The 19,825-nt window shown below is 42.2% G+C and overlaps 1 protein-coding gene across 2 annotated transcripts; it reads right to left on the bottom strand.

Annotated features, from left to right (window-relative positions):
• Positions 1-504: 504 nt before the first annotated feature.
• On the bottom strand, positions 505-18,928 carry chka (choline kinase alpha). 2 transcript variants are annotated; one of them, XM_066684233.1, is made up of 12 exons: positions 18,468-18,928; positions 16,715-16,823; positions 14,752-14,805; positions 7,129-7,242; positions 5,998-6,131; positions 5,412-5,516; positions 5,129-5,187; positions 4,307-4,394; positions 2,955-3,063; positions 2,711-2,817; positions 2,040-2,121; positions 505-1,587 (listed from the first exon to the last, which is right to left on the bottom strand). In XM_066684233.1, the coding sequence occupies exons 1-12, from the start codon at positions 18,698-18,700 to the stop codon at positions 1,528-1,530; spliced, it is 1,254 nt and encodes a 417-aa protein (XP_066540330.1). In that variant the 5' UTR covers positions 18,701-18,928; the 3' UTR covers positions 505-1,527. The 2 variants fall into 2 exon arrangements, with proteins under 2 accessions (XP_066540330.1, XP_066540331.1); XM_066684234.1 differs by lacking the exon at positions 14,752-14,805.
• Between the last annotated feature and the right edge of the window lie 897 nt (positions 18,929-19,825).

Below are 19,825 nucleotides of genomic sequence, written 5' to 3'. Positions count from 1 at the left end.
TGAATATGAATCAGCTGGATGTCTGAAATATATGAATTTGTGATGTAAAACCAGAATATCTGAAGGTAAAAGTTATACTGATGATGTTGAAGCAAATAAAAATTTACAGTATTTCAAACCTTTCAAAGAGCACAACTTTCTTATTAAGAAAAACACATCTTCCAGTAAAGGAAAAGAGAAAGTTCCATATAGATATACCAGCACTTTTCTCCAGAACCAGTATAGAGCGTGACCCTCACAGTAAAGTTAGCAGAATTAATACACACTTATTTACATTTGCAGCTAAATGTCACAAACATGATACTCCAAAATGATAGCCCAGATTGTAATAATAATAGAAATGATCATAAAAAATGAAGAATAAGTTTGTCACAGTTTACATACCTGGTGAATAAAAAAAATAACTAAACCCAGAAAAATTAGTGTGCGGCCTCATGCTATTATTACTCTGTAATACATTCCCAATATATATATATATATATATATATATATATATATATATATATATATATATATATATATATAGAGTGCAAACTGTGAAAAATGTAAATGCAATGATGGCATAAAAAGTCATGTTTTTTAAATGGAAAGATTGTCATTTAACAATGACATTAAATTGACTGTGATCACTGTTATACACCACTTTGATGCAGAGCCAAAAAGCTAATAGAACTAGTTTTTTAGACTCTGTTTTCCTCATGTAATCGCAAACCACACAGTCTCTTTTCCTCAGGCATACACAGGTGGTCAGGTCCCATAGGATATCTGTCTTCCACACTACTGCTCTATTGACCTACTGCCATCACGAAAAACAAATCAAATAGTAGTTGTTCAAGTAGAGAAAGAGAAGAGGTAAAGCAATTAGATAAAAGATCATAAGACTTCACATCACAGGTTGAATGAGTGTAAAAAAAAACTATCCCACAACACTTAAAACCATTAACTCTACAAAGCCAACAGAGATTGGTCTGTTGTACCACTCCATAGCCTGATATCCACACTTCTGAACCTCACACTTTCACATTTCCTAGCATTGGTTGTAAAGATAACAAAATGGAGCATTGCCCACCGCAATAAAACATGCCACACGTGGCACTTTAGGGTCAAGTACTTTTCCACCAAAAATGGTGGAGCCTAACTTCTAAACGTTAGTGCAGCAGCGTATGATTTATAATGTCTGCTCATCCAAGACTCTGGCTGAATATGGTTTCATGTTGTTTTGTTGGCATTAGTATCGTTTTTCATTTTTGCCCAAAAGCTTTCAGGACCAGGCAGGCGTGTCTAATAGTTGGAGCGTAAAATGGTTAACACTGAGAAGCAACACATGACACACTATTCAACACATCAGGCCTGATGCAGAGTAAAGGTAAGTGGCGTTGATTTTGGTCCATGCAGCGCCATGTAACCACTACAGTAGCAAAGCATCCCCTTTCTATTGAACTCATAAGCCAGGTCATTGGTCTCCACGTTGCTTCTCTCAAATGTAGAGCAGCTGGTCCCTCTTTTCTCTATCCCTAGTGTCGCAATTCATATGCCCAGCTCCTTTTTGAGCTGAAAGTACGCGTCGAACCTGGCCATGGCGTAGTCCTGGAGGGCAGCGCAGGGGGAAGGAGAGAAAGATAGAGGAGGAAAGAGAAAAACAGCATGTCAGGAGACTGCTCAGGTATGATATGCAAATTTAAACACATAAGAGTTCTGGTGTCATGTGGTTCTGACCCCTAAAATCCAAATTTGACACATTTTCATTACAAAAAATATACAACTGGCACCAAAACTGTTAGTTTGTTTGGGTAAATATTTGTGTAGTCATTACACCACATAATTCTCTGGTCATGCCACCCTGAGCTGGCAAATATTTGGTTACTTCCACCAGACAGAGGCAGCACAAACACGGTGCCAGCCACGTGTACACTTAATTAAAGGTGGGCTCTCTTCTCAGTACAGTTCGTATAAGCTGAGTCAAAATCTCCAACAGCCGTCTAAAGACAGCCCAATCTAGACCTGCTTCACATAATCATAACCACATTTCAGACTCTCACCATGTAGCCAAACTCGATGGTGGATATTCTCGCCTGGATCACAGACCATAAGCCCCAGAAGAAGTGTGAAGCCAGAGCAAACCTGAGAAAAAAAGCAGAGAGAGACAAATGCCTGTTTTAAGACTTGAGCATCGCTTTTGGATTCATTCCAACAAATGATTTCCCAATCTCTGGCAGCCTCTGTACAGTGAGCTGAGGCCCAGAGAGGGTGACTCATTACTGTTCTGATTTACAGTGCCCTGAGCTAACCACTCCTCTCGGTTTAGAGTCAGTAAGCTCAGTAAGGAGAGCAAAGAGAAAGTTCAACCAAGAATGTTAGACCTACTGCAGGGAACTGCACGACTAATTAATGGAGCAGCAAGCTGGAAATTTTAATAAAAATGTAGTGAAGTATTAAAACAGTATTTGGATTTCTTGTGTCATTTGTGGAGAGAAGTCTGTGTAAGGCAAGGAGACATGCAAGCACGATGAGTACTTCCCCCTCTCATGGCATAACACATCATGAGCCTGTGCCTTGTGACCAGTGGTAAGTTGGTAATATGATTTAAGAAGAAACAAAACTTCTTACTGCCCCTTGAAGGTTATGTCAGTATATGAACATGTGTTTAATGCTTAGCTCACGGAATGATGTGCATCCATACTTAAAATTATAATCGATAAAGAACGGTCACCTGTTTACTTCCACCAACATGTCCTCTCCGAGCTTCAGTTGGTCTTCCTCGCTCACGTTTCCTAGCCCCGTGTCGTATTCTGACAGGTAGCTTTTAAAGAAACGCATCTGAGTGGAATAAAGTTGAAAGGTACGGGTAAAGTCAGTGTCATGACATTCTGTGGAGCAGTCCAGGTCAACAGTCCTGTTCCACACTCTAGGTTTACACATGCAATGACTAAAGGTCACCTTCCAACATCTCATACCTGCTGAGCTTTGGTAGGGTAGTTTTTGGTGTTGGTTTTGAAGAACGGTGATGTGTCACAGTTGTAGTCGTACATCCACTCACAGAAGAAGTTTCCAATGTCAAACCCTCTGCAAGACAAAGTGTGTGTGCTTTAAATTTCACAGTTCACAAAACCACACAGTGCACAAAGTTGCAGATATACGTTTCCTATTACGAGTTTCTGATTACGTAGGACAGTTAAACGCACAACCTGCATTTTCTAGCAAATTGTCCTTATACAGCACTTTCTGGTTCCTTGGAATTATCCAGAACACCCGCCCACCTCCAAAGAAAAGGCAAGTACTGACATGGCCCAACAAACAGCTAATTAGCTGCCAGGTCTCCTGAGCTCAGAAGTTCTTTGAGTAGAGTTTCACAGTGGCTGTGGAAACCAAACAAAAGGTACACCAGACAGATTGTGAGGCATTGAGGGGTGCTAACCCCTGGTGGACACAAAGAAACCAGGATTTGGCTGTACCCCTGCCTGATTTCTCAGACCAGGAGATGGACAAATTAATCCTGTCTACACATGGTTGGCCAATGTGACCAATATGTCCTTGTGTGTTGGACCCTCATCTGTGGTTTAAAAAAATCACCACCCCAGGGGTCCCTTTAACAAGCCACTGAACGTCACATTTTCTGAGCCTGGGTGTCCATGGATGCTGGGTGAAATCCGATCCATCTTGTGCTGGAACACGTGTGGGAATGTTAAGGGCCTTGACAAAAGTGTTTTGACTGACCAATGGGATGCTTGCCAGCGGCTTCAGCGTCTGGAAGTCGCTTCCAAGAAATGGGGCACCCCAAGCATTCCACACTTATCAGACACACTCCTCTAGGATAATACAGAAGGAAAGAGACAAAAGCTGTCCCTCACACATGGGCACAATTCAAAAGCCCACCAATACAGAGCCATGTTTATGAAACCACTGTGCTGTGTGTTGTGAAAAATGCAGTGTTCCTGTGCTGTTTCTAATATTAAGTCATGCAAAGTCAAGCAGATGAAGTGGGGGGGGGGGTTAAGAATGTATGCCCGTGCACTTAACAGGACAAAGCAGACTGTGCTCCGGCTGTGAGGTGATTTACTTTTGAAGTGCTTGGCACAAACCCACCAGCACTATCAGCTGTGTCCTTGTAGGTCTCTGAGGACAGCCAAGCTGCAGGAAGCCATGTGAGGGAACGAAGGCTCTTTTATCAGAGTGAGTGTTGTAGTGTCAGCTCTTAGAAAATAATCTAAGAAGGCTATAATTACCCGGTTATGAAATACAGAGAATGTTACTCTATCTTAACCCTGTCACTGGTGATGGACAGCACACAGCGATGAGTCTTGCATACCTGTAGTTGTAGCTGCTGTACTCAAAGTCAATCAGCATGAGCTTCTGCTTGTCCATGCCTTCCCGGCCGCTCAGGAGCAGGATGTTTCCTGTGTACAGTCGAGTTGATGAAACATTTAATAAAAACAGGATCTAAACCATCCGTCAGCCAAGAATCAAATCTCCACCACTTCCCCAAATGTAGATGATTCACAAAAACTTGCTCAGCTTCTGAAACATGAACCTAGCTAACGTAGATAACAAGAAAGTGTGCCGTCAGCCTCAGGAGACACGTGAGGCCAGCCCACCACTTCTTTTCAAACTGCTGCTGATTCATCGCACATCACAGGATAACAAAATTCCACTCGGATCTGTCACATCAGCTGACTGATAATGTCTTGCCAGCACAGTGTGCAAGGAATGGGGAGAGGGGCCTGTCCTACGCATACAGAGAGCTGAGGCATCTGGAATTGAACCTAATCTGCAAACTCTAAGAAATAGGGCCAACTCTTAGTCCACTGCACCTCAACACACATTTGACTGAGCCCTCGCCAAGTTATTAAGTGAGATCCAGCAGACTTGCTTGTGTAGCCTTTTACACTGTATGAAATACTGTTATCTATAAACAAGGGCACAAATTAGTATCAGCTGCACAGTAGCACTCCTTTGTTGTTCAATTCTAAGCATAAGTGAGTGAGTGAGTATCCCGTTAGTTATGAGAGTGTGGTACCAGACAGTTTCTTGAAGTCCTTTGCATTTAAAGAGTTTAAAAGCACCATAAACATCAACAGGATAAAGTGATTACAGAATATGAATGAACAAATGAATGCTCGTTTTCCTTTACCTTCTTGTAAGTCATTGTGGCAGAAAACGACAGGAGATTGAGTGGATTCCAGTAGGCACCTACAGACACAATATCTATCAGTTAGGATCTCATGTCTAAGCAGATGTTACGTTACGTAAGGTTTCGTTTTATCAGTGATCTGGACCTCAACCAATACCTGAAGCGTAAAAGTGGAAAAACCTGATGTTTCTCTGGCTGAGGTTATGACGGATTACGCAGGACTGCTATGCGTTAAACGCAAATTTAATGAGTAGGTGTTACTAGATACATTTCTATTGTTTACCTGAGGCTCTCCATCTCCTGAGGCAGGTTGTAGCTCATAAGGCGGGCAAACTTGCGGAAATGTGTCTCTCTGGTAAAGGTCAGGCTTTGTACCTGATGCATGTATCTGTGCAAAAGGGGGAGAATGAATAACTGTAAGATTCAGAAGATAGCTTTTACATAAACGCTCCTGCCCAGTGTTTGAAAATTCCTGGCCCTTTTTACGCACCACACTTTTATGGTTTAGAATTTGATATGATAGATAAAAGCAGGTTTTGCTGGCTAGTTTGGATTGACATGAGAAACGAAAGTCAACAATATTCATCCTCATATAACTAGACCCTTAACATGGAAGGACGTTTTCTTTAAGTCATTTTTATCAGTGTGAAATGCAGTTAACCTTTACTGTGTTGCAATCTTTGGCTCTTCTCTTTCTAGACCTTATACGGCATATATAACCTCACTTTCCCTCAGGCTGTACAGCAACACAAAAATCTAGTCTTAGAGCAAATGCTGACAGATGATTTCCCCACCTAGGGACCTGCTGTACGTTATGGACATTCTTGTACTACACCTGACGCTGAACTATTCAAAGCAGAGGCACTCACTTTTCCATGGTGCCAAACAGCCATTTGGGCTCCTTGTTGAATGGCATCTTCATCTTGTGGAACGTAGCGATTTTCTTAGCGATTTCAGCACATATTCCGGGAATCCTCAGTTCATCGGTGGCAAGCTTTCGGCTCTGTGGGCACAGATTGGCAAGGGGTCAGACCATCTGGCTGTGTATCAGGTTTATTTTATCCCTTTCATTTTGTGTTTAAATGTGGCATGATTAAGCAGATACAATAGCGTCTGGAAGCAGAAATGTGGGTGCAGTGAATAAGTGTACACCAGCCTTGTTTGCAGATGCTGGCTTTAAAGGCACTGAATGGAGTCTAACCGGAATAACTGTGTGCACACAGGTCATCAGACACTCACCCAGTCACTCAAACACTCACAAATAGGGACAATTTCACACAGCCATTCCCCCTACCAACACGTGTTTTTGTAATGTAGGAGGAAACAAAAGGGCCAGGAGGAAACCCACACAGATACAAGGAGAACACAAACTCCCGACATACAAACCCCACACAAGGACCGAACCCAGGACCCAAAGACCCCAGGACCCTGGAGCTGTGTGGCAACATAACTACCCTAATGTTGCTGATCATCAACAATGTTATTATCTAAGAGTTTGTTAAAATATAAAAGGAAAAACATAATATTTGAGGCTCTCTGTCAATAAAGTGTGATCAGGACAGGAGCGAAGTGAAATAACTGGTGAACAATTTCACGGTAATTAAACAATTCTTGTAAAATTATGTAATCCTGATCATTACAATCTATTCTTAGCCTCTGAAAAAAGGACAACACCTACTGGATCCAAATTCCTTTCCAAATGAACAAACCCCCAGTGAATTAACCAGCACACACACACACACACACTCACATGCACACTAAAACAATGTGAACAATACATCCTTTGATTCCCATGCAAATATGCAAATGTGAGAAACACTATGTCATCATGAAACAGCTATGCATGCTTGCTTTCAACACACACACATTTTCAAGTCATTATGAAGATATTTAGTCCTCACAGTGGGTTATATACAAGCCCCACCACATGCATACACACACGGACCCAGGCAATCCCTGCTGTGAGAAGAAAGATCAAGACATTACTCTGGAAGACTTACTGGCACAAACTGTTCCAGTCTCCCCTGGGGGAAGATGCCATAAAGCTTAGGGCCCAGCTGCCTCTCAGCCAGGATGGCAAACATCACACTCTCCAGAACCATCGCTTCAGCTCCCTGCAGACACAAAAACACACACACATGATTTAGCACGCACTCTCTGGTCAAACAAATAAAAAGGTACAACCCTGCAGTCTTCTCGCTCAGCTTTCCAGATCGCACCACTAACAACAGCTTCAGTAGCTGGCGAACTGGAAGGTCACATGACTGGCGCAGACATCGGACTATTCCTGGAGATCTGTATGAATAGGACAGTGGGTGTTTGTTAGTAGCGGTCATTAACACTGGTCATCCTAAGAAGTGGGGGGTTAGTAGGACAGGGAGTGAACTCATCCACCCACTGAGACGCAAGCCGAGGCTAATAAGGCCAGGCTTAGCTATAACAAGCTTACGCTTCCCTCTCAATGGGTCCACTGTTCACTGAGTATAGGAAATGCAGCAGGTTAGAATAAAGAAAATACATCCATGGAGAAATAAATACAAGCCCTTCAGACAATAATGTAATATACTGATAACAGATATGAGATATATCAAATATATTACATTTTGGAATATATTCAAAACACTAGTGTAATAAACTCCATTTCCCCTTAGGGCTTTCCAGCGCAGCCTGTGTTTAAACGGCTTTAATTTCCCTGTAGTTTTAATGAAACGACAACTTTTTCGGTTTGAGCTAATGGTCACATGTGAATTCAGCAGCAGCACTGGACCCAGTCGAGCTCAGCGAGAAAACGACAGCTCTAAGAAACAAGTGAAGGATTGTGAGGAGAGGAGCTGAGTCTGCCAATGCCCTCCAGGCTTGAATTGTGCCTGTTTAACTAAGGATGACATCAGGGATTTTTTTTCTTTTTTTAACGGCCTCAGAATTGCATTCAAGCACCAAATACACAGTATCACCTCAGTCTATGATTTTAAAATGAGCATATTATGAAAGGAAATTCAAAATAATTTGAACTTCAATCAACCCATACCCTGTGAAATAGTACAACCCTAGATCTTAATAAGAAAACATGGAATAAAACATGTTCTGATTTTACACTGCCTCTGACTTTCCTGAGACTTTAGAACTGCCCCGCCCCCTCGTCTGTGTCTCTCCAATTACTGTACCCACACTTATGTAAGAGGACGAGGGGAAACACAGCAAAACAAACACAATGAGTGCTGAGAAATAAGCAATGAGTAAAAACGGAGAATAAAGAGAAATTTTAAGGAAATGCACTGAAACTGGACTTTTCATCAGCTGTGAATATGAAGATAAATAATCAGGAAATCTATTGACTGGAAGTTCTCTTTAGCCATGACACAGTAAGTGCACACACCCACACAATCAATATGGTGGCCTTGTGTTGTGTGTCGGGTGAGTGAACCTATATCATGTTTGCTGTCTCTCTGGTGGGAGGCCTGTGTTATGTACTGCATTATAGCAGTTGCTGATGTGAGGGTTTTGACATGGCAATCTTCTCAGCTCCTAATCTCAACTACAATAATCACCCTGAGTCCTGACCCACATTTACTGCATGTCTCTCTGATAAACAGAGTCAATACTCTCAAGAATAAATAAATACATTCATTAATGTATTAATGCAACCGGTTAAATGATAATTAGTTGATATTTGATATGAAAATAAGACATTAATTATTATTTAATATTTGGGTTCAAGGGCGGCAAGGTGGCGCAGCAGGTAGGTGTCGCAGTCACACAGCTTCAGGGGCCTGGAGTTGTGGGTTCGATTCCCACTCCGGGTGACTGTCTGTGAGGAGTGTGGTGTGTTCTCCCTGTGTCTGTGTGGGTTTCCTCCAGGTGACTGTCTGTGAGGAGTGTGGTGTGTTCTCTCTGTGTCTGTGTGGGTTTCCGCTGGGTGGATTGGCGACTCAAAAAGTGTCCGTAGGTGTGAGTGAATGTATGTGTGTATGTGTGTGTGTGTGTGTGTGTGTATATGTGTTGCCCTGTGAAGGACTGGCGCCCCCTCCAGGGTGTATTCCCGCCTTGCGCCCAATGATTCCAGGTAGGCTCTGGACCCACCGCGACCCTGAACTGGATATGGGTTACAGATAATGAATAAATGAATGAATTTGGGTTCAATTAATTTCTATATTACATTATTATATAAAATAAAATACTATATTAAATAGTTATATCAATGTTTATTTTTCAAAATAGGGTTCTTCAAAAACGTCTCTAAAATGCTCAAGAAGATTCTTCTATTGTGACATTGTTGTATCACAACCATAGAAACGTTTTTGTTGGTGCTCTATAGATACATTTTTACAAAGGTAAGGTACATAGAAACACATTCTCTATAAATATGAGGAACCGCTTCCTGAGCCACTGAATAAATATCTGTCTGTGTGTCCATCTGAGTCTCCACGTCTGTAAAAGCAAATCCAATAGGAACTGTGGTGTGTGCACAAATCACAGATCTTAATCATCTTATCAGACTTTCTCTAGTACGGACCATGCTCCTAAAGGCTGAGATAGGGAAGTGAAGATGTGTTTTGTTGTCAGTAGCTCAGGGCAGCTTGGGAATGTGTATCAAGGCCAAACTCCCCCGCTGGACAGCTGAACACAAGAGAAAGGGTGGAGACGGTGTGGAGGTGGAAGCGTGTTTGTCTGACACTGAAATGACGTACGTTTGTAGGGTACATGGCTGAGGGGAGGAGTTTGGGTGTGGTCCCACTCCCAAAAAGGTTGAAATTACATAATTCAGTTAACACAGTTTCCATCAATGGACAGTTTAGGAACTATCACCATCATCAGTGAAGATCATCAGGTGATAATTTCAGAACATAATACATTCTCTCATGTTTCCTCATGATAATGCCCCTTGTTCTGAGCTTTCCTCTGTACATGTAGGCTGTGTAGCCCAGGCACAGATCTAAATAAAACATTGTTACCTCCTTCAGCCTGGTGTTTGACTGGATTCACGTGATATTTTGTACTATGGCCCCAGCTTGCGCAATCTTAGTTATCAGCAGAACCGCACAGAACAACATCCTGTCTATCCAGCAAAGCAAAACAGGAACACGAGGAGCAGAAGGCAGCCCCAAAGCCACAGCATGGAAGGAAGAGGCACTTCCCTAAAACACCAAGCCACTCTGGAAACAGTCTTTCATTTGAGGGACTCCAAATCTGAAGAGGGATGAACCGTGGAAAGAATATGGAAGTGTCTGGATACATGTGTAGGCTTCAGTGAATAAACCATGGAGCCTCCATCAGCAGCGCATCTGCCATTCTACACTTAGTCAGAGGTGTCGACCTGCTGAGGACTACATCTCAGAAGAGAGAGGCAGATGTTTGATTCCAGTGTCACAGATTATACAGGTTTTTCGTAACATCTGGAAGCTCATCTCTGGAGCATTTAATATACAGGCCCAAATATGGGCATAAGCTTCACTTCCTCCCTCATAACCAGTTATAGAAGTTACTGGATTACCAATGCTAAGATTAATAACTCAATAATATGCTGTAGAAGATGTTACACTGTAGTTCTGTAGTTTAAAACCTGTAAAAGAGCCTCTATTTGGACTCATTCTTCATTTCCTCCTTCTCATAAATACATACGTTGCATATTAATGTGTAATGAATGAATGAAGTTATTATCTTTAAGTTTTTAAATTTCTATACTCAATTCCTTAATATTTATAAATATATAGAATATGAAGTTAGAAGGTATATAGTACAACACATGGCAGCATTACTATTCTAAACTTTCAGGTTTCTAGGCTGTGTCTGGGTTTGTCATCTTATCCAATGTTGACAATACACAGTGTGCATTCCTTGTGTTAACAAAGGAACACAGCGCTCTGTCAGTCTTCTGATGTGACGCAGTGCAAGCTTCTGAAAGCTTTTGCTCATATCCCTTAACAACCCCACTTTAAAAAGGACAATATCATTGCATACCCAAAGGGCACACCTGCCCGACCGGTCCTCACCTGCTCCAACTCCGTCCTGGCACCTTGTGTTCATTAGCGCCCGCACCTGTTTTCCATTCAAGGACTCATTAACACATTCATACACTCCTGTTTCCCTTCGGGTTCATGCAAGTATTCAGTGAGAAAAGGCTGTGGTGGATGAGTTTTGTGAGTATATCGCCACAGGTTTACTTTGACTTAAAAATTCCAGTCTTTAAGATCTAGTCATTAACTTCCTGTCCCGTTTCATTTCATGAAGCTATGCTGGCGGAAGCATCTGCACTGCTTTGCATTTGTTCTCACTTTCTGAGCTTGAGGCACTTCTCAGCCTGCAACATTTTAAAGATAGTTGACGTTAAACTCATGTGGTCCAGTATTTTTTTGGGAATATTAGAGGGCCCATAGTCGTTATTGTGTAATATTACAAACCTGAGTTCTGATCAAAGCAGAGCCTCCCCAAGCACATGACCTGGAAGTTGTGGGTTGGAGTCCTGCTCCGGGTGACTGTCTGTGAGGTGTTTGGTGTGTTCTCCCTGTGTCTGCGTGAGTTTCCTCAGAGTGACTGTCTGTGAGGAGTGTAGTGTGTTCTCCCTGTGTCTGTGTGGGTTTCCTCCGGATGACTGTCTGTGAGGTGTTTGGTATGTTCCCCCTGTGTCTGTGTGGGTTTCCTCCGGGTGACTGCCTGTGAGGTGTTTGGTATGTTACCCCTGTGTCTGTGTGGGTTTCCTCCGGGTGCTCCGGCGACTCAAAAGTGTCCCTAGGTGTGTGTGTGTGTCGCCCTGTGAAGGACTGGCCCCACCTCCAGGGTGTGTTCCTGCCTTCCGCCCAGTGACTCCAGATAGACCCTGGGCCTGCCACGACCCTGAATTGGATAAACGCTTACAGACAATGACTGAATATGTAACAACTATGAATCTAACAGGAGAAAGATTAGAGAGAAGTATGCCACTACATAGGGGCCATTAGAGCTCATGCTATCCTTCAATGTTTTAAATCCTTGAAATCCTTGCTCATTCCTGCCTGTTTATTTGCCTCCATGTCCTCGGGCAATACTTGGCTGATGACACATTTCTTACGCAGTTCTGGTAACCTGCAATGTGTGTTATGTGTTTATCTGCCAAGAAGTTATCATAATTCGAAATGTTTTCCCAGCTGGCCCATTTGTCTAATCCTGGCCAGCTCCCAAGTTGGTAAGAAGTCATTCGATTCCATGTGAATTTTTCCACAAAGACACGGCTTAATTTACGGAATTCTTACGGTAATAGACATAATAAAGCGCTGCCTTATGGCTGATCAGCAGCAACAGCAAGAGTATGTCTGCGTTTCTTATTACTTGGACTGGACATGTTTATCAAATATGCTCCAACTTTAAAAAGATCAACTGAGTGAATGCAGTAAGTGCAGCAGTCCCAGTGTCATTACTTTTCATTTTATTTTATTAAATGAGACCATTTTTTAAATGGATATGATATTTCATTATAAAACAAAACAACACACAAATAAACAGCGTCCTATGCTCTGACTGGTCAGCCGACAAAAGCATGTGACATTCTGCCGACATACACCACAGGGCAAAGAAAGTCATGAATGGCTCAAACACTGTTTTCCTACCTTTACACGGACATGCAGTACGCACAGAGACAGGAAAAAGATCAAATATTGACAGGTTAGTTGCTCATGGTAAATCATTTAACCACGTGCACGTTTGAACTGAAAAGTAATGATATGACTTTGCCATGAGTTTCTACAGAGTCCCACCCTTGGTCTAGTGCAAAGAACTGGTAGAGAATAATGAGTAAACTTTTACTGTGGCCTTGTGCATGTCCAATGTCTGACTCAGCCTCCTGACTCTTTGGAGAGATAATCTCATTACATCAGGAATATTCATGAAAGGAAAAAAAAGCCCTAATAGAGATATTAATGAGTAAACGCTAGTGCCAGTTGTGATGCATTGACACGAATAACTAGTTACTAAGTATATTTCTAGTGGACATTTTAGAAGAAAATGAAAATATTCCAATGAAATTAATTCACCTTATTTTACTCCAAATAATTATGACCTGTTTCAAATCGACGCATTCGTTGTTGACGTATTCACAGACTGGAAGGAGCAACTGGCACTGGGACAAGAGAGAGACAATACACATTTGCCTAAAAAATACAAAATCTATTTAGTAAAATGAAGTGAAACTGCGGTGACAGTTAGAAAACATGAAGTGAAAATGCTGTACCACTCATTGGTCTTTCGCCTGTGGTTAAGAGAAACAATATGAGGCCAAATTTCAGAACAGCCCTGGTGATACAACACGGTGTAAAACATCCATATTTCATTGCCTTGGCTGATTGGCCGTGGGGTTTGTTTCCCAGGGCAACACCTGCTGCCTCACTCTCAGGCTTAATCAATCTCTCTCTGTCTCTCGCTTGCTCTCTGACTAAGCAATGGTCATGTGACTTCAGGGTAGGGCAGCAGCTGTGGGTTTTTTCCACTGCTTCATGCCCCATGCAGACCTGCCCACTCAATCAGGAGCAAGTAGACACCAATGCCAGTTTGGGGAACTGGATCAACTGAGTTATAGCCACTGTGTAGCTAAGGGGGAATGCTCATGCAGTGTGAGTAGACTCTGAGCACTGAGAGAGAAAGAGAAAGAGACCTGGCGGGGAGTAGCTCTTGCTAAACACATGCAGAACAGAGCGCATGCAAAGTAGGCACCTGATAAAGAGGGCAGACAGGCGAGCTGACGTCCCGCTGCAGACACAGGGGTTAAGCTTCTAATAGGATCCTTCACTACGTGCCTTTGATGCTTGTAATGCTACTGATTTGGGCTTTTGCACGTTTAGTTCAATCATTCCTGGTAACAGCAGCTCATTTTTTGTGAATTCCATCAGTTCCACCATCCCAAAGATGGTGATTTTGATGTTAATAATCATGATTATTATGCTATTTATTGGTTTCAATTCCTATATTTCGTATGTTTATGTATCATTACTGGTGTGGGGAAAGTATCATAAATCAGTATGGCCCACAGTTGCCATATCAGTTACTTCCTACTTCACATCAGACAGATATTCAAAGATTACGAGTATAGAATTGAATGTGTCTGCTTTGAGGTGAGCTAAACTTTATCAGTCTGTTTCACAAGATTTCAAGCTCCTCTCTGCAGTGTCAACAATCAAACACCGCCCAGAACGTGTTTATGGAAAAACAGGACATTTAAAGTTTAAGAAAATCTCAGCGAGGGCCATTCAAAACACCAGCATCAAATAACCCCAACGGCCATGTGCTGAAAGCACAAACAGAGCACCACAACAGTAAAAGGACTGTCCAAATATCTCAGTATGGGTTTGTAACAGTAACACGATCATGTGATTTTGATGTTTAGTTTTGAAAGGCACAGGGAAACGAGGGACTAAAGAATATTTATAAATCAGCCATTAGTTAAAAGAGAAGTTAGCTCAGCAGCAAAGTGTGATAGTGGCTTCTATTTGTTTCATTTTCCTGCTCATAGACATCCAGCATCCACAGGATTCACGAGGAGGGAGGATGAAAGGATACGTGCTCTTAAAAGGTTAAGTTTAGGTCATACACATAAAACCCAGTCCCCAAAACAAGACAAAATAAAAAATAAAAAAAACCCTCTTCCATGTGTTACTTACTTGAAAGTGACTTTCTTTGTTTGACTGTCGGGATTCCCCTTTATTACAGGACATCTAGCAATGAGAGAAAAAGCAAAAGACTAACCATAAGCACAAAGTGTTTGTTTTTATTAAACCCCCTTTTTAAAGAGCCATTTGATCATCTTCACAAGGAGGCAGCAACAGACGACGAAAATATCCCCTCCGTTTTAAAGAAAAAAAAAAAAGACAGTTGTAATTAATAATACATTCTACTAATACCGTGGGGAGTTTAACTTTCAACAAAACCCATAATGTTTTAACTTTATCATCAAGCGCAAACAGAGAGTATAGAAACGTAAGACAATAGCGAGGAATTTATGGCTCACCGTTCGAGACGCATGGGTCTTACAGATCCCAAGTGTTTTCATTTATTTTTCTCTCTCTCACTCACTTCCTACGGCTAGCACAGTCAAGTCGGGCATTTATTAAGCAGGGTTTATAACTGCTATTATCAAAACCACATTCCGGCTGACTGAACGCTAGGCCATGCTCAAATACTGTTCAGAAGAAGAATCCATTAGCTACCATTTTATTAGGAATGGATTCATCAGTCTAAGAGGTTTGGTAACCACAGTGAAGAACTCTTGCAAGAGTAATTATGGAAACATCAATAAAATTTGATTTAACATGTCACTGTGGGCTACTAAATCTGGAGGTCTGTGTGTTTTCGTAAACGAGCTCTTGCATAAACTCGGTTTTCAATGTGGATTTTCTTACGTGAACCTCCCTGAAGTAATGGCCGACTTCTCTGAAATTAGGTCATTACTTCAGGTAAGGCTTTTGTCCAAGGTTTCACTGACTTAACCAGTAACCTTAGGAGGACTGGAATGTGGACTGAGTACTGAGCATCACTGATGACATGAGAGAGGATATTGCGCAGTATGAGTTTTACAACGGCTGTCTCTTTATATAGTAGCTCACCAACCCCTTCAGACCGTTAATAGTAGCGAAGAAAAGAGAAAGCCCACTATACTGCCCACTAAACCGCACCGGTTCTGCAAACAGTGTTTAAACTGGACTAAACTGTTTATAGAACAAATGTGTGTAGGGAAAGCAGACAGAGGCAGAGGATATTTCAGACAGAGAGCAGTGCGCACAATAAAGATCAATGTCATGAGGTTTAAGCTTTTGACATAATGTGCGAGAACTTGGTTGAAGACAATGCTGTGGCTTCAGGGGATCTAATACTGTACCGTGACTGGCATGGTGGGATCACCTGGAAACAAGAGTGCTCAAGGCACGCTCCTTTGGCAAGCCTACGGCAAAGAAGACACGCATGTACAGCCATGGAGGTACATCACCCAACAAATACGGCAGTCCTCATTCAGACACCAACATGCAGACTGACAAACACGGCACGCATACTTGCACTCGTACACATACATATGACACCCACACACTCCCTTTCTCAATGAGACATTCAAAAAAATCTCCACTCTGGTATTGAATTTCAGCCCTAGATTCACAACACATTAGCTTAACACAGCTGAATCATTTTCAGTTTAAACATAACAATATCATTAACTGATCAACAGACTTAGATTTACCAGTGGGATGTGACTCACTACACACTTATACGAGCTTCCCCGCTAATGATTAACTAAACTAAAAGCAGGAATGTGAATGGAGTGGGGAATGGAGCAATATGAGTGTTGAGTGTAATCTGACCTTATCGCCCGTCTACTTTACAGATTCATTGACCTGCGAATCCTCAGCCATCCTAATGATGAACTGTGGCTGCAGTCATGTTGGGCCAGTGAACGTTTTGGAGTATTTCCATTGGTTTTCACTGAGGTGGAGAGATCTGGGTCATGTTGACACATGTTAAGGCAGGCCTAAGGCATGACCCACCATTACCTCACTGCACAGCTACAGCAGCTACAGTGAAACTCAAAGCAGATGGCAGTGCTGGTTGTAGACTGGTGTGGATAGCGAAGCCCACCTGCAGAATGGCTCCATAGAGGCGCAGCAGCACGTTCCTCGGCTCGTCCCCAACACTCTGCTGCTCCTCTGGGAGAGCGCAGAGAAACAGCTTGTTACTGAGACCGCCCCTGTGATATAAAAGTGGGAGAGGAAAAGACAAATGATTCTTTAAATTGAAGGGCCCATGTACTGCATTGTTGTTTTTTCCTGTGGAAATGGGGAAACCTTTCTTTATGTCGTAAAATTACATATGCACTTTTTATTATGGTGTCTTTTAAGATTCGTAACGTAATGTGCAGTGAGACTGTGGCAGTGAACACACACACACACACACACTAGTGTACTAAGGACTGTGAACACACACCTAGAGCGGCGGGCAGAGAAGTTGTGGGTTCAGTGCCTTGCCCAAGGGCCCCTCAGTCATGAATGTTCCTGCCAGTCCTGGAACAACCTTCTGGTACCAAGCCCGGTCCTCTAACCTTTAGGCCAAGGCTGCCCCATTATATATAAGTGAACTGACTGGCTGATATGTGTTGGATGTTCAGGTGAAACCATTCCTTGTAACGGCAGTGTGAATGGGCGAGGCTAAATTGCCGCAGGCGTTTCACCTGTATTCATAATGAAGGGATTAACAGTGTAGTTTACATATTTCCACACTGTTTATGTAGCACACACACCAAAATGTATGATTAGGCCTAATGCTTTTTAATATTTTCCACAAACACTGCTCATTACCACAAGAACAAGCCCACTCGTCAAGGCACAGTAAGCTGTGTGTGGCTCTTCAGATGCTATGAAGGAAACCGTGCACAGCGTGGCCTAAATATGGAGTGAAAAGCCCATCACGGATACTGACCCAGGAATGAACTCCTAATGATTTAATCTCAGTTTCTTCGTCACACCAGCACACACACTAATGCAATATGTCAGTGGGCATCGGCCAAGCTCAGGGGCTCAGATTTGGAGAGGGAGTTACATCAGGAGGGTGCAGCTTACATACAGCAAATCAAACTTAAAATTGAATAAACAAATAGTGTTATATCAAGAGCATTAGAGCTAAGTCTGAGTCTTGTGTCAGATTCAAGACCACGGCCAGGACACGTTAAGATAGGGTCAAGAACAAGAAGGGGACATAAAGTCTGAGTCAAGAACAAAGCTGAGACACAGTGAGTCATATTCAAGAACATGACCAGGACATCACTGAATCAGATTAAATCTGGGACACATTGGATAAGAGTTCAAGTTCAATTTGATATAAGCAATTCACAACTACACAAACATCTGATATTTTTACTACATCCTTATTACAACACAAGAATAATTACTCTCCGTACTTAGGTATGAATTATGATGTCAATTCTCAAATGTTGTTAGACATGTGTTAACTCAATATCCTAATAATAAAATGTATATTCATAAGAAGATTACAAATACTGGCTATTTTAAGGCAGAAACAATGCCGGGGTCACACTAACTCTTCAATTATTTATTTGTTTATATAATTTTAATGAGATAAATTTACTAATATAATTAAAATTAAATCATTATGCTCTTAGACAAAAAAGAAAACTCCCTCTATATAGATTTAATGTATTATTATGTCTATATGATACAGTATATTGTGTTGAGACAGGGTAATTTGGCGACATTAATCTATCTCATTGCCTCAAAATAACTCTTAATTTGCTGTTATCTGTAATAACAAAGCTAAATCTAAAAGAGGGGTCTGTCCAGCTCCTTCCAACCTCTCTGCCTGTGCTCCTGTGGCCTACCTGATGATAGTGATATGGAAATCCTCTTCTCCGATGGATTTCCAGGCTCCGTGGAGGAACTCTCGGCACCACAGAAAGGCTTTGTGTTTGGTCTGGGGCTCGGGCTCGTCCAGGCGGGGGTCTTTACACTCGGGCTCGGTGTCGGGCTGCACCTCGAGGGCGTTTTCCGTCACCAGCAAACCCAGCGACATGGAGGGGGACGAGGAGACCCCATTGATGAATTTAGTCTTCATGCTGCTGTTTATTTCGTTTAGAGAGCACACTCCACTAGGTTCATACAACGCTGGAAGACTGGAGGGTTGTAGGTGTACGTGCTGGGTGTGTGGTGGGTTGGGGGGCTCGTAGAGACTGATACACACAGGAGAGTAGAGGAGAGACCCAGCTGCAGCGAGAGTGTATGAGCGTGTGTGAGAAACGGAGACAGTGGGTGTGAGTTAAACGAAGTAGTTCGTCTACTGTGCTCTGCGTGCGGAGGGATACTCCGCGAATGGCGCTCATTGTATAAAGCAAATAAGCCAGCCTCTGCATCGCCAGGCCACGCCCCTGCGCCGTTCTGATTGGTCGCCTCAGGCACAGCCCCGTAAACATTGGCGTGTCGTCCGCGCCGCAGCAACAACAACAACAAAAACGCAGTCGGAATTTTTCACATTTTTTCACCGTGACTCGGAGGGAAGAATTGACATTTGACAAACAAAAAAAACAACAACATAAAGCTAAATATATCTCCCTGTATAACAGAGCAGACAATAACTGTTGTTTTTAGCACAGATAAGAAATGCCATAAGCTAGAGGTAGACATTTTTATGTAGGCCTCAAAAATTATATCCACAAGAACCCTTTAAAGGGCATTTCCACCAATGTTCATATTGTCAGCAGTATTCGACATTACAAAGCCATTCAGTGGAGGCTTGAATTGTGCACTCCTGACAAGACTTTTTTTCTCAATGGAAAGTGATAGAATCGACTGTAATGTCTAGGGTGTGGCTGTGACTAAACTCACCACCTAATCATTCAGTAGTATTGTGCTATTGAGGCACTATTTAATTCACTATGTGAATTTGGAAGCTTCTTATCATCAAAATTTGTCAGCACTGGTCACGTAAACAAAACACACGTGACGAAAGGCAGGAACACAGGAGGACAATCACAGATAATGACAGTGTGGTGTTGTATATATGTTACAGTGTGAATCATAGGAGTAATAAGCTCTCTGTGCCATGGCTAAGCAGTTCTGTGTTGAAACGTCAGCGTTTCAAATACAGAGGCTAACAGGTGGATTTAGACAGACAGGGTTTCTTATGTCATAAACCCAAACCACTAAGCAAAAAACCCATTTAAAAGATGTTAAAAAATGTTTA

The sequence above is a fragment of the Hoplias malabaricus genome, chromosome 11, assembly GCF_029633855.1.
Source record: "Hoplias malabaricus isolate fHopMal1 chromosome 11, fHopMal1.hap1, whole genome shotgun sequence".
Lineage (NCBI taxonomy): Eukaryota > Metazoa > Chordata > Actinopteri > Characiformes > Erythrinidae > Hoplias > Hoplias malabaricus.
Note: the sequence above shows the minus strand (reverse complement) of the source record. Positions and strands in the feature narration are given on the sequence as shown.

Coding starts and splice junctions, on each gene's coding strand:
- chka (XM_066684233.1), bottom strand. CDS start 18,700: ATGAAGACTAAATTCATCAATGGGGTCTCCTCGTCCCCCTCCATGTCG. Junction 6,132..7,128: donor GACTGGAACAGTTTGTGCCA/GTAAGTCTTCCA, acceptor CTGTGCCCACAG/AGCCGAAAGCTTGCCACCGA. Junction 1,588..2,039: donor CCATCGAGTTTGGCTACATG/GTGAGAGTCTGA, acceptor GCTGCCCTCCAG/GACTACGCCATGGCCAGGTT.